Below are 17,540 nucleotides of genomic sequence, written 5' to 3' on the forward strand. Positions count from 1 at the left end.
ACCTTAAGATTGTTTCTAATACTAAAAAAAATATGGTTGTCTGTAAAGTCGGTTTACGGAAGATAATTTTATGTGATAACGTCATAAGAAAATTTTAATATTACATTACGTAACGTTACCATGGAGATCCGTCCACAAAGTGACTGTCGGCTCGATTCGGGAAATGAATTAGAGATTCACTAGATACGATATAGTAAAGATATGTGACGTTCCACGACAAAAGGTACCTTATGGCGGCTGGCGCCGCGATTCGGGAAATGAATTAGAGATTCACTAGATATGAAATAGTAAAGATATGTGACGTTCCACGGCAAAAGGTACCTTATGGCGGCTGGTGCTGACTTCGCATAGCGCCGCAATAATATTGGAGCGGCGTTAATAATAGCATAAGCTCCAACCGCCATAAGGTACCTTTACCTGTGGGACGTCACATATCTTTACTATATTGTATCAAATTAATATCTAGTTCATTTCCCGAAACTCGCTGTGTTTTTCGTGCATGCTACCGGTGTTCATCGATTTATAAGAGGCTATCACGTCAAAAACGAACTATAGCAATAATTCAAAGATGGAGTAGTGTACCGGCAAAACCGTTGAAAGTGAAACGGTACATAAATCATCTGGACCCTCGTCAGCGGCGGCGGTAAATAACGCCATCGCAGCTGTTGCCACTACCAACATTGTCAAACTAAACACCAATATTCAAACATAAAAACAAGACTCTTAACACTCTACAATTTAGTACACGCGCTTCACACGCGTAAACTCTGAAAAGTTCGTGATACTTTTAGTTCTGAATACCTATTACAGCAGGAGTTACAAATTGCCAGTTACGTGGCAGTACCTACTTTCAGTGTTATAATTCAGTACCTAAGTCCTGTAAAACCATTGTTCTATATAATCTAGTTCCTTAAGTGGAAAATTAGGCGAGGGTGGCCTAAAGTGGATTAAGTACGCTAAGAAAGGATGATTGATCGATGTGTTTGATATAATACTGTAATACGTAAATAGGATTCGTATTATGTATTTAAAACTACCTTTCAAATATCGTACAAGTACCTTCAATAGCTATCTTACAAAATCCCTAATATCACTGAACGAACTCGTTCTTAAAATAAACATGCCTCGTAACGAAAATATCGGCCCGATCCGAACTTTAAGATACGTCAGTTAATAGATCTAGAACCGATATAGATTAGATATGTCAGTGTCAAACGTGACGTGTCTCTTCAAACAAAAACGTCACTTTTGACACTGACACATCTAATCCATATCGTTACTAGGTCTATTAATTGACGTATCTTAAAGTTCGAATCGGGCCGTTAGTCACACGCATACCGCGTAATTTATAGTCCGTGTTTTTAGCATTAGAAAGAAGGTAAGCGATCTTGACATGTATTTTAATTGAAATAAAAAAAGAAACTATTACTTATGAAAGCAGAAAAATATAAATGATCGTATTAAGCCCCCTCCAGACTATGTGCGTGAATCGCGGCGCGACGTCGCGGAGCGAACATATCGCGAAGTTGACGTATGACTCCACACTCGCACACTTCACGGCGATTTCGCAGTTTGGTTTGCGGCAATATGGCGGAAAAGCATCAGCTGATCGAGTTTAACTGTTAGTTATCTATGGCATCATACGTGATTTAGCTGTTTTCCATTTTGTTTTATTGTAAAACCGTAAAATATAGCTGCTTAATATAATATAATCATAATAGAATTAGTATTTATCTTGCCACAGAGGAGCCAAAATATCGTGTAATGTGGAGTCTTGCAAGTTCGCGCTTCGCGTCTCCTTTGACGCAGGCCGAAATACCGACAAAAAACGGAGAACAAGGCGCGAAAGCGTGAACATTCTGCGAAATCGACGCCACACTTACGTTCGCGGCTTCGCCCGCGATTCACGCGCATAGTCTGGAGGGGCCTTTAGATTCAGAATTGTTACATATTTGCCGTGACTTATTTTTAAAGGGGCCCACTGATTAACAGTCCGCCGGACGGTATCGGCCTGTCAGTTAGAACAAAATTTTGACAGTTCCGATCAACTGACAGGCCGCTACCGTCCGGCGGACTATTAATCAGTGGGCCCCTTAAAACGTGGTTTTCAATTAAAAGACACCTTAAGATTGTTTCTAATACTAAAAAAAATATGGTTGTCTGTAAAGTCGGTTTACGGAAGATAATTTTATGTGATAACGTCATAAGAAAATTTTAATATTACATTACGTAACGTTACCATGGAGATCCGTCCACAAAGTGACTGTCGGCTCGATTCGGGAAATGAATTAGAGATTCACTAGATACGATATAGTAAAGATATGTGACGTTCCACGACAAAAGGTACCTTACGGCGGCTGGCGCCGCGATTCGGGAAATGAATTAGAGATTCACTAGATATGAAATAGTAAAGATATGTGACGTTCCACGGCAAAAGGTACCTTATGGCGGCTGGTGCTGACTTCGCATAGCGCCGCAATAATATTGGAGCGGCGTTAATAATAGCATAAGCTCCAACCGCCATAAGGTACCTTTACCTGTGGGACGTCACATATCTTTACTATATTGTATCAAATTAATATCTAGTTCATTTCCCGAAACTCGCTGTGTTTTTCGTGCATGCTACCGGTGTTCATCGATTTATAAGAGGCTATCACGTCAAAAACGAACTATAGCAATAATTCAAAGATGGAGTAGTGTACCGGCAAAACCGTTGAAAGTGAAACGGTACATAAATCATCTGGACCCTCGTCAGCGGCGGCGGTAAATAACGCCATCGCAGCTGTTGCCACTACCAACATTGTCAAACTAAACACCAATATTCAAACATAAAAACAAGACTCTTAACACTCTACAATTTAGTACACGCCCTTCACACGCGTAAACTCTGAAAAGTTCGTGATACTTTTAGTTCTGAATACCTATTACAGCAGGAGTTACAAATTGCCAGTTACGTGGCAGTACCTACTTTCAGTGTTATAATTCAGTACCTAAGTCCTGTAAAACCATTGTTCTATATAATCTAGTTCCTTAAGTGGAAAATTAGGCGAGGGTGGCCTAAAGTGGATTAAGTACGCTAAGAAAGGATGATTGATCGATGTGTTTGATATAATACTGTAATACGTAAATAGGATTCGTATTATGTATTTAAAACTACCTTTCAAATATCGTACAAGTACCTTCAATAGCTATCTTACAAAATCCCTAATATCACTGAACGAACTCGTTCTTAAAGTAAACATGCCTCGTAACGAAAATATCGGCCCGATCCGAACTTTAAGATACGTCAGTTAATAGATCTAGAACCGATATAGATTAGATATGTCAGTGTCAAACGAGACGTCTCTTCAAACAAAAACGTCACTTTTGACACTGACACATCTAATCCATATGTTATCCGTTACTAGGTCTATTAATTGACGTATCTTAAAGTTCGAATCGGGCCGTTAGTCACACGCATACCGCGTAATTTATAGTCCGTGTTTTTAGCATTAGAAAGAAGGTAAGCGATCTTGACATGTATTTTAATTGAAATAAAAAAAGAAACTATTACTTATGAAAGCAGAAAAATATAAATGATCGTATTAAGCCCCCTCCAGACTATGTGCGTGAATCGCGGCGCGACGTCGCGGAGCGAACATATCGCGAAGTTGACGTATGACTCCACACTCGCACACTTCACGGCGATTTCGCAGTTTGGTTTGCGGCAATATGGCGGAAAAGCATCAGCTGATCGAGTTTAACTGTTAGTTATCTATGGCATCATACGTGATTTAGCTGTTTTCCATTTTGTTTTATTGTAAAACCGTAAAATATAGCTGCTTAATATAATATAATCATAATAGAATTAGTATTTATCTTGCCACAGAGGAGCCAAAATATCGTGTAATGTGGAGTCTTGCAAGTTCGCGCTTCGCGTCTCCTTTGACGCAGGCCGAAATACCGACAAAAAACGGAGAACAAGGCGCGAAAGCGTGAACATTCTGCGAAATCGACGCCACACTTACGTTCGCGGCTTCGCCCGCGATTCACGCGCATAGTCTGGAGGGGCCTTTAGATTCAGAATTGTTACATATACTGGGTCAAGCAAATCTTGTCAGTAGCAAACGGCGGCAAATTTGAAAAATCGCGGGTTAGCAACACTGTGTTCGAATAATTCGAAAATCGCGTGTCATCTGTGCTTTATCTGTGGAATGTGGATCGCGAATGACAGCCATCATCTTTGTTTACATTCTGAATCGATTCTATTTCAAGAGATATTTCTGCTGTGTCACCATTAAATACCAATATATTAAATAAGATTGTGCTTAATCAAAGCTAAGATGCCTACAATGCCTACGGTGGCAACTGAGAAATCTAATAAAACATTAAAATCCAGTAGTAGGACATCTACCTGCTGAAGCAATGATTTTATTCATACATTCTTGTTTAACGGCATAGTCCACTTATAATTTTATTTTGAGATCTTCAAATTAGTTAATCATTTTTATCAACATCACACACCGCTTTTAAATTGTCCGTCCATACCTATTAATAACAATTTCAAACATTTTCAATAGAGAATCCGCGAGTGACAATTTGAATTGACGGGCGCGCTCAGCGGAAAAAAAAGTTTAGGTTCGATGTACATTGTACATTGCTGCTTTTCTTAGCGCAATACTACTCTTTGAGTGTTGCCCTACTTTAGTTTGCTTTACATTGCTACTGACAAGATTTGCTTGACGCACTATATTTGCCGTGACTTATTTTTAAAGGGGCCCACTGATTAACAGTCCGCCGGACGGTATCGGCCTGTCAGTTAGAACAAAATTTTGACAGTTCCGATCAACTGACAGGCCGCTACCGTCCGGCGGCCTTAAAACGTGGTTTTCAATTAAAAGACACCTTAAGATTGTTTCTAATACTAAAAAAAATATGGTTGTCTGTAAAGTCGGTTTACGGAAGATAATTTTATGTGATAACGTCATAAGAAAATTTTAATATTACATTACGTAACGTTACCATGGAGATCCGTCCACAAAGTGACTGTCGGCTCGATTCGGGAAATGAATTAGAGATTCACTAGATACGATATAGTAAAGATATGTGACGTTCCACGACAAAAGGTACCTTATGGCGGCTGGCGCCGCGATTCGGGAAATGAATTAGAGATTCACTAGATATGAAATAGTAAAGATATGTGACGTTCCACGGCAAAAGGTACCTTATGGCGGCTGGTGCTGACTTCGCATACCGCCGCAATAATATTGGAGCGGCGTTAATAATAGCATAAGCTCCAACCGCCATAAGGTACCTTTACCTGTGGGACGTCACATATCTTTACTATATTGTATCAAATTAATATCTAGTTCATTTCCCGAAACTCGCTGTGTTTTTCGTGCATGCTACCGGTGTTCATCGATTTATAAGAGGCTATCACGTCAAAAACGAACTATAGCAATAATTCAAAGATGGAGTAGTGTACCGGCAAAACCGTTGAAAGTGAAACGGTACATAAATCATCTGGACCCTCGTCAGCGGCGGCGGTAAATAACGCCATCGCAGCTGTTGCCACTACCAACATTGTCAAACTAAACACCAATATTCAAACATAAAAACAAGACTCTTAACACTCTACAATTTAGTACACGCGCTTCACACGCGTAAACTCTGATTTCTACATTCGAACTACATTCATACATTGCATGTATTGCCATACAATATAGTTCGAGTATAGATCAAGCTATAATAGTAGATTGTGCAACAGGAGCATAAAGCAAGTACTTTAATTCTAACCCAGCCTGCCAGCCCATCCTAGGCTAGGGCATGAAAAAATGCAAAGAAACGAAGTTCGCTTTGTATCATTTTATTTTTCAATATGAAGCATATTACAAATTTAGGTAATTCAAATACCAAAGGCGATAATCTTCACCATAGCCGTAATATTACGTTTAAATTTCAGTGAAGGTAAATCAATGAAATATATTGCGATTAAGTTTCACATAATTCACGCTGTTAAAATAGGTATCTAATATTTGAAAGTCGTGAAGGGCTCAAATCAATAATAGTCTGTACGATAGATTTTAATGAGTAGATTTGTATTCAATATAATCTTCGGTACCTACTGAATATATTTCGCAAAATCACAACCTAAGCCCGTGTAATTTCCATTAAGCCTATTCGATTACGTATTCCCGTTAAGCAATTTATATTACCCGAGGGATATCGACAAATTGTTAGTCCCAAGAAAGTATTATGTTCTGTTGAAGAATTGCCTCCTTGAGTAAAACAAGAACCTGGCTCCAATCTCATGGGTATCGAATGAAAGCCGCCATTACTTTGCCAAATAGAGAGACACCGCCAATAAATATTATAATTTCGTTATTAACTCGTCAATAACATTACCAGACAATTAATATTAAAATTTAATTTCAGGTAAGTGCAACCTACAAATCCAAACTGACATTGCGATTAATCTTTTACCATCCAATAACAGAGATTGCTAAATTCATTCATTGGTATTAGGCGATTTAGAGTTACTTATCTAATGATTCGGAGCTATTAGAAACCCCGAAATCTTAACTATTTATTATTTCTAACGTGTTTTTACTATTTCTTATTTTTATACCATAAGACTTTAAAAAAAATTGTTTATTAAAAATGATACAATCTGTGTAAGCGCGTACTTTTTGGTACACTAAAATAGACGCCACGCTTTAGCACAGTAATCGCGTCATCTCATTCGGAAAGCGTTATCTTTATCGCGACCAATTTGTGCTACACCAATAAACGTTATCGGAGCTCAACATTGCCACCTATTCTAGGATCCTGCGATATCATTGCAATTGCTTACCGAAGGACGAATAAGTCCCGGGCAAACCAGCAAAGCGCATAACCGGCATTCAGATTTAAAAAAATCTCAACTTGATTTATTATTGATACGATGCGTGCGACCTTGTCACGTTTCGCAATTCATCTCCCTCACGTAATACCTACCGGTGCGCATTAAATCATGTTTTGATTTTTTTTTATCAAAGAGATCTCAAGCTAGGCAAAGCCCATACACGCACGGTTACGCTTGTAGCGCTACGTCGTAGCCTGTAGATAGAGAATGTAGCTAAATGCTTTGTAGACACGTAGGCAACCACAAACAATTTGTCAATGTTATTTAATTTTAGAGGATGGGTTAGACTTGAATCATACATTAGCCTGCCATTGCATTGACGCAAAACTAATATTTTAGTAATTGCCATAGTTTAATCATTTTAAACTTTAGATCAGAAGAAAATTTTTGAAAATTTATATTTAGAAAATTAAGTTCTCTTTTGCAGCGCAATTCGGGCAACCAATGTCACTTTTACGTTAGATAGAGTAAGATTAGATGTGAATTGGATCTCTAAGTCATATCCTGTGGAAATCGTTCAAGAGTATCTCCAGAATCGCGCAAATGTCAAATTTGACAGGTTAGATCTTAAACATATCGTTATCGTATCTTGGTGATGTCTAAAAGATATCTAATAGATATCTATTTCAAAATCCGAATCGGGCCCTGAGGCTGACTGAAGTAGCATGACAAATAGGTACGAACGTTTTCGAGAAAATACGATGGAAAACAATTATGCACTACATCTGTAATCAAAATATTTCACTGGTTAATGCGATCTATGCTCATGTCATTCATTGCAGCATTGTTACGAAACTTCAGGTCAAGGAGCACTGGTCTTGCCTTATTCACACTCGCACAAATCAATAGGAAATCTGAGTGTACGCACTCGTGCGGATGACAAGACAAATAGCAAACGCGAGTGTGTACGAAAAAAAAACAGTTTGCTCGCTATTGGCCTCATTACATGCACGAAATTGTAACGCGGGGTGTGGGGTACTATTGGGGATAAAAATTTAATGACTAACTTTACGGTTTGCCAAAAAAGGGAATAGATCCCGCTCTTATACACCAAGAAATGTAATCGGTGATCGGGAACCAATTTATTTAATTCAGTCATCGATGGCGATCATATTAAACTATGGGACCATCCTCGAAATCACAAAAAAAAATTGCCTGTTTCATACATTTGGGCTGGTCCGATGTTGATATTTTCTATGAGAGAGTTATTTTTTTTCGGGGTTGGTTTCATAGTTAAATGTGATCGCCATCAATGACTGAATCAGAAAAATTGGTTCCTGATCACCGATTAAATTTCATTACCTAATTGGTGTTACAAGGCCCCAACCTATATATATGTGTTTGCTAAAAATATTTTTCGTACGCTTATCAGATTTTTTTTTGTTACAGTTCCGTTTCGCAATGAAAATACATGCGACAGCGGTAGCCTGCGCGCCTCGCTGGCGCGACGGCAGCGCGCCCCTTCCGACGTTCAGGCATTATCTCTATTATCTATTTGCGCCGACGCTTATTTACCGGGATCAATACGTGAGGTAGGAATTGTTATTAACGAGTGGCCCATTAACGGCAATAAGCAATTTACTGAGCTTCTCTTATTTTAAACACTAATCCGTAAGCCACAGTTTGCCTACCGAATTTCTTTCATGCTGCACTATCAGTTTGGTTCGGTTCGGTTCTATACAGATTCGGTTCGGACTGCAATGCTCAAAGAACTTCGGAGTGAAGTTTTTGAAAAGTGGTAGCGCTTTTTAAGATCATAAAACGGTTGCCAAAATTTAATCAGCAATCTTGAGGCCTTTCTCTAGGGACTTCAGCGATTAGAATCCTGAGTTTTTGACTTTCGCTCGATAGAAAAAAAAACACGAACATAGGGCTAAAATGTACTTACTTTAAAAAAAAATTGCACAAAGTAGTATGAAAATTATTTCTAAAAATGAGTAATTTTACGTTTGAGGGGCACTCGAGCGAGTACTTTTTAAGGTTCCGTAGCCAAATGGCAAAAAACGAAACCCTTATAGATTCGTCATGTCTGTCTGTCTTTCTGTCTGTCTGTCTGTCCGTCCGTCCGTATGTCACAGCCACTTTTTTCCGAAACTATAAGAACTATACTGTTAAAACTTGGTAAGTAGATGTATTCTGTGAACCGCATTAAGATTTTCACACAAAAATAGAAAAAAAACAATAATTTTTGGGGGAATACCTACTTAGAACTGAAACTCAAAAAAATTTTTTTTCATGAAACCCATTCGTGTGGGTATCCATGGATAGGTCTTCAAAAATGATATTGAGGTTTCTAATATAATTTTTTTCTAAACTGAATAGTTTGCGCGAGAGACACTTCCAAAGTGGTAAAATGTGTCCCCCCCCCTGTAACTTCTAAAATAAGAGAATGATAAAAGTAAAAAAAATATATGATGTACCATTACCATGCAAACTTCCACCGAAAATTGGTTTGAACGAGATCTAGTAAGTAGTTTTTTTAAAACGTCATAAATCGTAAATCGCAATTTTATTATGTTACTTGCTGCTACGGAACCCTTCATGGGCAAGTCCGACTCGCACTTGGCCGCTTTTTTTATTATTATTTAAGCACACTAACAATTAAAGTCTCAGTGGGCCTTAAACAAAAACTTGTAGGTGCTTTATATTTTTAGGTACTTTTCCTAAGGAAATTCCTATCTAATACAACCCCTACTAAAATGGAATCGAAGTAAAAACAAGTGCGAGTCGGACTCGCGTTCCAAGGGTTCCGTATATTACACAATTTTTAACAATCAGTGCCGAATTAAGATAGTTTGATGCCCTAAGCATTTCTAGGTGCCCCCTCTCCCTAGGGTCATCAAGATTACATAGATTTTTTGGTAAATTGAGAGAAGTTCATTGCCGCATTACAGCTGAGAATGGAAATCAGTCACATCATTTTATCACGAAAATTGACAGTGCCGCAGCAGTAATGTTGCAACAGAGTACCTAATGCTGTTGCAGTCGCCACCCGAATGTCACCTTTATCATAGCTTAGAAAGTAATAGAAACGCGAGCGAAGCGAGCGCGGAAATTTTTCGATATAAAAACGCAATATGATAGACAGTTGTACATTTTTACTTTTAGTATGGAAATCAGTCACATCATTTTATCACTGAAGTTGACAGTACTGCAGCAGTAACGTTGCAACAGAGTAATGTTGCTGCAGTCACCACCCGAATGTCACCTTTATCATACCTTATAAAGTTATTGAAAACGCGAGCGAAGCGAGCGCGAAAATTTTTCGATATATAAACGCAATTTTACTTTTAGTCCCAACCAGGCGCGAATCCAGGATTTCATACAGAGAAGGAATGGGACAGTTTTCTATCAGTCTAGCTTCGCATAGGACTCGATATTTAAGGGTCTCAGCGAGGTTGTTTTCATGCATAAAATATGCAAGAAAGCAGAGCTTGGAATTGAATTGGCGAAGTGTGAGAAAGGCAGTAGGCCCAGCTGCGAAAGAGGAAAGCTTGGATTTGGATCCACGCCCAAGTGTAATTACGGCAGAAGATCAACTTTGCGGTAGGGGAGAGCGGGGTTAAACGTGCCGGAGGTAAGTTGATCTGATGGGAATAGGAACGCAAGTAAACCATGGACCGATTCGTATGATGTTTGTCGCGAAAAGTCAGACCACTATGCGGTTGCAGGAGCCGTTTTCGTTGCTTTCATTATAGTAGAATAGTAGTTATGGAAAATAAATCTAAAACGAGGGCACAACGAACCCCACGGCTAATCACATTTTTGCTTTGGATTTTTTTTACTCTCTGTTGATAGTACACAACAAATTATCATATATTTCGACGAACTGCAAAATACTCTTTTAGCGTGTGTGAACTGAGATTTAAATATTTGACGGATAAGTGATAAATTTTAGCAACGGAACAACCCGCCCCATAGCGGGGTTAGTTGTTCCGTTCCGACCTATCTCATAAAAAAAATTCTGGTAAAAAAACTGTTTAACGATGCACAAAATAATATCGCTACTCAGAAACGCAAATAATCATTATTTAATATAGCGCAACCCACATACCTTATTCACACTGTTTTCATAGATCAAATTTGTATTTTATGAAAATCGGCACGTTTAATCCCGCTCTCCCCTAAGGCAGAAGGCCTCGCATAAGACCTAACGCCGAACCGTAAAAGAGTGGGTTGAAATCTATGCATGTAATCACGACTCTTCTACTGCTACCGATTGTTTCCCAAAGAATTATATACGCGCCATTATTTTTGCAAATTAGCTTTTGGACAGCTAAAAAAATCGTGTGGTAAAAACGACGTGTCTATCCCTAATTTTAAAATTAGTTCACCTTTTTCAACCTGGCATTTTGGTGCCCCCCCTGAACGTGGTGCCCTAAGCACTTGCTTGTTTTGCTTATTGGTTACAAAGTCTTTATTAATTCAACCATTAAAGTCGACGAGTACAAAAAACTTTAAGCTAGCTCTCAATTTAACTTTTTTTTTAACATTATTTTTAATTTGACCTTACAATTACTCGTAAGTAGGTAAGACCGTTAAATATTTAAAATGATCATCTTATCAGAAAATTATCACCAATTACTCTAAGAAAACTACTACTCTAAGTAATCCGGCACTGTTAACAATGTATTTTTTATGTAAAACGTGAGTGAAATCTCTTTAAAAAATCCGTAGGGGTCGGATCAAAAACTGTAATTAAGTCCGACTCACGCTTGACTGTACATTTCTAATAGGTTTTCCTGTCATCTATAGGCATAGACCTATTTTATGTATTTTTTTTCAAAATTTTAGACCTAGTAGTTTCGGAGATAAGGGGGGGGAATGGTCATTTTTTGCCTATTTTCTTGAATAACTTCTAAACTGTTTATTCGAAAATTATAAAAAAAATATATTTGAGATCCTTACAAGAAGCTCTTTCATTTGATATGTAACATGATATAGTTTGAAAAATTTAATTTTTTCATTTTTTCATTTACCCCCCAAAAGTGGCCCCCATGTTTAAAGTTCATTTGTTTACGTTACATGTCCGTATTTGGGTCACAAACTTACATATGTGTACCAAATTTCAACTTGATTGGTCTAGTAGTTCCGGAGAAAATCGGCTGTGACAGACGGACAGACAGACAGACAGACAGACGCACGAGTGATCCTATAAGGGTTCCGTTTTTTCCTTTTGAGGTACGGAACCCTAAAAATAACCCATCTGTACCAAACCCTTATTATTATTTGTTTTTAGATTTTATACGTATTACTAGTTTGTTATCGTGATTGGATTACATCTCTCTGGAGTTCATGGTCACAGAACAAAGCTACGAACGGACCTAGTTGACTTCGCCACCCCTAAAGCTATTTCGTTTAGGACGCCCTTCAGAAAGCCTAAAATGCGCACAGATAAAACACTAAAACAAGATTAGAAATGTTACTGTCCGCTGTTATCTTTTCTGTTTGGCAGCAAGTAACCATAATCAAACAGAAGGGGGAGGCCTAGTTATGTTCAGCAGTGGACGTCTTATGGCTGAGATGATGATGATGATGATGAACCATAATCACTACACCTTATAAAACAAAGTCCCCCGCAGCGTCTGTCTGTGTGTTTGTATGTTCGCGATAAAGTCAAAAACTACTGAACGGATTTTCGTGAGGTTTTCACTTATCAGTAGAATAATTCTCGAGGAAGGAGCATAATTTATTTAGTTTTTGTGAAACCCGTGCGAAGCCGGGGCGGATCGCTAATAACATTAATAAAAAACCGGGCAAGTTTGAGTCGGACTCGCGCACGAAGGGTTCCGTACCATAATGCAAAAAAAAACGGAAAAATATGTAAAAAACAACGGTCACCCTTCCAAGTAGGTACTGACCACGCCCGACGTTGCTTAACTTTGGTCAAAAATCACGTTTGTTGTATGGGAGCCCAACCTAAATCTTTATTTTATTGTTTTTAGTATTTGTTGTTATAGCGGCAACAGAAATACATCATCTGTGAAAATTTCAACTGTCTAGCTATCACGGTTCGTGAGATACAGCCTGGTGACAGACAGACGGACGGACGGACGGACAGCGAAGTCTTAGTAATAGGGTCCCGTTTTACCCTTTGGGTACGGAACCCTAACAAAAACCGTCAAGGGAGCCCAAAGGCGAATATACCAAACAATAAAGTGCTTGTCCAAATTACACATTTTACCTTGAAACACTTGCTGTATTTTTCGTAGCCTTCCAGGCCAATCTATGTAATTGTACTTAATGAAAAGCTCCAGCTTTGTTATATCGTTAAACAAGGATTGTACGTTTAACGATATTGAAAGTACTGCTAATGGATTAGCATAAAACAGCAAATTGAAGTTTCAAATTGCGTTCTATTCATGTTTATGACAGGATTAAGCTGTTTTATTGTTAAGTTTCACCAAAACCATTTAATTAAATACTTTTGAACTTCTCTAGACTTGTTCTAGATATGTTTGATTAGAAAATTATCACTTCAAACTCATCCTTTGTTTAAATCATGCAGGTGATCTAGAAGCTTGTAAGCTTACAAAAATAATTAATTCATAAGTATATAAGTACGTACGTTTAATGAAACGTAATATTACGGCCGACCTCGTAAGACACTGAAAGCTTCAGCTTTAAATTGATATTTTCAACTTCCGTGACATTTTACTGCGAAAAAGACAAAAGTATTATTAAGGTGGTTCGCATAGGTTACTCAAAACTTAACTCTCGCTAGATGGCACCACTTTTGCAAAATTTCAGATTTTATTTTTTTGTGAAATGGTCTTGGTATTTGTATACTTAAAAGTATGTTTCGCGCACTCTTTAAGTAAATATTGAACTATTAAAATAAACATTGAATACTTCATTGTGCAAAAACCACCTTTTTAATTCGACGGAGTGTTGTTGTCACGCTTTTTCCTACTATTACTCACACATGCAAACAGTGTTTCCGTGATGCTTGTAGTAGACAATTTCACACAACGTAAGTATGTTGCAATAGCGTAACGGTATGTTCGTGGAAATACGTGCAAGAGGATTGGGGTTCAAGACTGGTGCGAGTAGGTAATTTCTTTTTGTTTCTCCTTTGTGTTATCTTACCTTTAAAGGAGCAATTATTATATATATAATTATTTATTTATATATTTGGATGGTATCAGAAACGGCTCTAACGATTTCGATGAAATTTGCTATAAGGGGTTTGATCTCTTAGCTAGGTCTATGAGAAAACGCGCATTTTTGAGTTTTTATGTTTTCTAAGCTTTGGTCGGTCTCCCAGATATTCAGTCTCCGCTTGGCAACTAATCCCAGAATTGGCATGCGCACTAGTTTTTACGAAAGCGACTGCCCTGACCTTCCAACCCAGAGAGTAAACTTATTTGGATTAGTCCGGTTTCCTCACATTGTTTTCTTTCACCGAAAAATAGGTATCGGTGTATAAATAGGTAGGTATCAAATGCTATTTCGTACAAAAGTTCGAAAAATCATTGGTACGAGCCGGGGTTAGAACCCGCGACCTCCGAATTGCTTTCCGCTAGGCCAGCAGCGCTTCCCCCACATACTCAGTGTTATCAGGTTTTTAAAAAATCAAAAACGATTACTTATGAAAGCAGAAGAATATAAATGATCGTATTAGATTTATAATTGTTACATATTTGCCGTAACTTATTTTTAAAATGTGTTTTTCAATTAAAAGACACGTCAAGATTGTTTACCTTATTTCTAATGCTAAAAAATACAAACTATAGTAATAATTGTGTTTTTCATTCATAGACAAAATCCATTATTTTTAACCACAGGAAATTTTATACACTTCTTTTTAGGGTTCCGTACCCAAAGGGTAAAACGGGACCCTATTACTAAGACTTCGCTGTCCGTCCGTCCGTCCGTCCGTCCGTCCGTCCGTCCGTCCGTCCGTCTGTCACCAGGCTGTATCTCACGAACCGTAATAGCTAGACAGTTGAAATTTTCACAGATGATGTATTTCTGTTGCCGCTATAACAACAAATACTAAAAACAGAATAAAATAAACATTTGAATGGGCTCCCATACAACAAACGTGATTTTTGACCAAAGTTAAGCAACGTCGGGAGTGGTCAGTACTTGGATGGGTGACCGTTTTTTGTTGCTTTTTTTTGTTTTTTTTTGCATTATGGCACGGAACCCTTCGTGCGCGAGTCCGACTCGCACTTGCCCGGTTTTTATTGCAGTGAGGATGTCCTGATTGTAAAAATCAGAGAGATTAGGTAGAGTATAATTTCTAATTATCTTTGTAAAAATAAAAGAATACGTGTAGCCCATACTTAATAATCGATTTATGATAATAAGAAAAATTAAATAAAAATAAAAAAACAATACGAAATTTAGGTGTAACAAAAATACAAAAAGTTATGTTCCAGCATACAATGACTGGGGATCGAACCGGGAATCTTCCGTTTGCAAGCAAAAAAGCGACTGTTTGCATAACACGCCATGATAGTTCTTAGCTAAGCTGACGAACTTCTCGCTTAGGTCAATTAACTACCTGTCAAATATCAGTGTCAACAAAATTGCACTAAACATGACGGCACTCCAAATTCGAGCCGTGGTCAGCCCGGCAACGTCGGAAATGGTATGGCAACGTCGCAAATGTATCTGTACACGACATTTGTGACACACACATACGTAAAATTGATGAAAAGTTAACTATGATTTTTGCATGATTTCTGTATGAAACATTGTTTTCCTGTTAATTTCGCGCAAACGAATATTCGAAAGAAGATAAATGCGGAAATATTTGTGTACTAATAGTGTGTAGTTACTTAATGAACTTTGATTGAATTTTGTATGAAAAGCGAACCACCTTAAGTATAACAGTTGAGTGACACCTTGGTGACACCCCGAGGCCAATTGCATTATATTTATAGGCAGAAAAGAAAATAATACGTTCCACAAAGTGATGCAGAATATCGTATACATGATTATGATCGATACCTAACTGTATGGTATAGGTTGTAGGTAGTGCAAGGTTTGAGACGTATCGCGAGCCAAGAATGCATACAATTGCAATTATAGGACAGCGTACGCTCGGCATTTATGTGCTCGGTGCCCGCAATATCGTCTGTCTCGATGTCGCTACCGTTTTGATATTGTCTATAGGTACTTACAGATTATTGTGATCTTCTAGGTAACTCTTTTCACACGATACTTTGGAATTAACAATATAAAATTGATAGCACTAAATTTGACTAACCTTTAATCGCTTGGCTCGGTATGGTAAGGATCCTGACCGAAGAAGACTAGAGTGCTAGACTTGAGGAAGTCGGTAGATAACGCTGGCTTTCTAGGGTTTTTCTAAAGTAATGAAAAAGTGTTTGCTAGCAAGGTACCTCCCGTTAAATATTTAATAGCTCTGAGGAAACGACTTTCGTACTAGGATATCTTCTCTAAAATAAAATGAGTTTCCTTAAAGGCATAATATAGAAGGTAATCTTCGAAACGTAATTAAGAATAAATTTAAAGCAACAGTTATAATAAGTTAAAGTAATTAGATATAAGTAAACATCATACTATATATAGTATGATGTTTAATTATATATATATACTAGTCATTGTATAGGTGTTTTTGGAAATGTGTGGTATTGTTATATGGAAAATAAGGTGTTGTGCAAACTGTCGGCTCGATTCTGAAAATGTATTAGATCTCTACTAGACCTCAACAAGTTACGATATGGATAATTTAAAGATATTTGTAAGATAGATATATCAAATTTGACGTTTCTGCGATTCTGGAGGCCCTCTTGAACGATTTCGACAAGTTATGACTTAGATATCCAAGTCACATCTAGTCGATATCTAATGTAAATTTAGTTGATTATTATTATTATCTCGTTTCCCGAATACGCGTGTGTAACAAATTTTTTTTTGGAAACAATTAGCAACCAGCCAATAAGCTACCTGGCTAGGACATGCTGTGGCGGTAGCATTTCATAGCTCTATGTTACTATTACCTACTTCTGATCTCATTATAGATAACATCCGGTAGGTACCTCTACTCGTATACGCTGACTTTTATGAGTCTAACGGGAAAAAATCTGTTCTCAGGACGAAGCAGATCCGGTGGGGCTTAGTGATACTCAACTTCTTGGAAGTGGCAGCAATCATATTCTACAACAGCTTCCTATGGGAGCGCTTCATTTTGCCCTATTGGTCTGAGTACGGAAAAGAAAGCAAGGTTAGTTGAATTACAAATTACTTGTTGTCAGCGAATGTAAAAAAATATCAAAGTATTTAAAGTCGTTTTTTTATAGACAAGCCTCTCAAAGGAAAGCTTCAAATGGAGTTAAATGGACTTTGAAAAAAAGGAAAACATGTATATAAACATGTTATGTAATAACATTATACCTAATTTCTTATTTCAAATTTGTATGGACACCTTAAGCAGATGATACATTTTGGAAAATCATCCTCAATACAACAAGGAAAATAATCGAGCTAACGAGCAAAGTGATGTGAATCGTGACGCCCATTACCACCGTCCTTACTTAAAACATTTCCTTAGATGGTTTACGAGTATGCATTCCAACACGAGAATTTATTGAAATGCTAGTTCAACTTAATGTGAGGACATGTTTTAAACCTATTGTTAAATTGCATTTCGTTCCAACTTAGACTTTGCATTATTTAAATA

The 17,540-nt window shown here is 37.7% G+C and overlaps 1 protein-coding gene across 1 annotated transcript in view; it reads left to right on the plus strand.

Annotated features, from left to right (window-relative positions):
- Nucleotides 1-17,540, plus strand: part of LOC134665116 (sterol O-acyltransferase 1) — a 60,282-nt gene that overhangs the window by 27,138 nt on the left and 15,604 nt on the right. Inside the window, exons 5-6 of the mRNA XM_063521944.1 lie at nucleotides 8,273-8,415; nucleotides 16,955-17,084. Of these exons, the coding sequence (XP_063378014.1) occupies nucleotides 8,273-8,415; nucleotides 16,955-17,084 (273 nt within the window). The remainder of the gene's footprint in view (nucleotides 1-8,272; nucleotides 8,416-16,954; nucleotides 17,085-17,540) is intronic.

The sequence above is a fragment of the Cydia fagiglandana genome, chromosome 6, assembly GCF_963556715.1.
Source record: "Cydia fagiglandana chromosome 6, ilCydFagi1.1, whole genome shotgun sequence".
Lineage (NCBI taxonomy): Eukaryota > Metazoa > Arthropoda > Insecta > Lepidoptera > Tortricidae > Cydia > Cydia fagiglandana.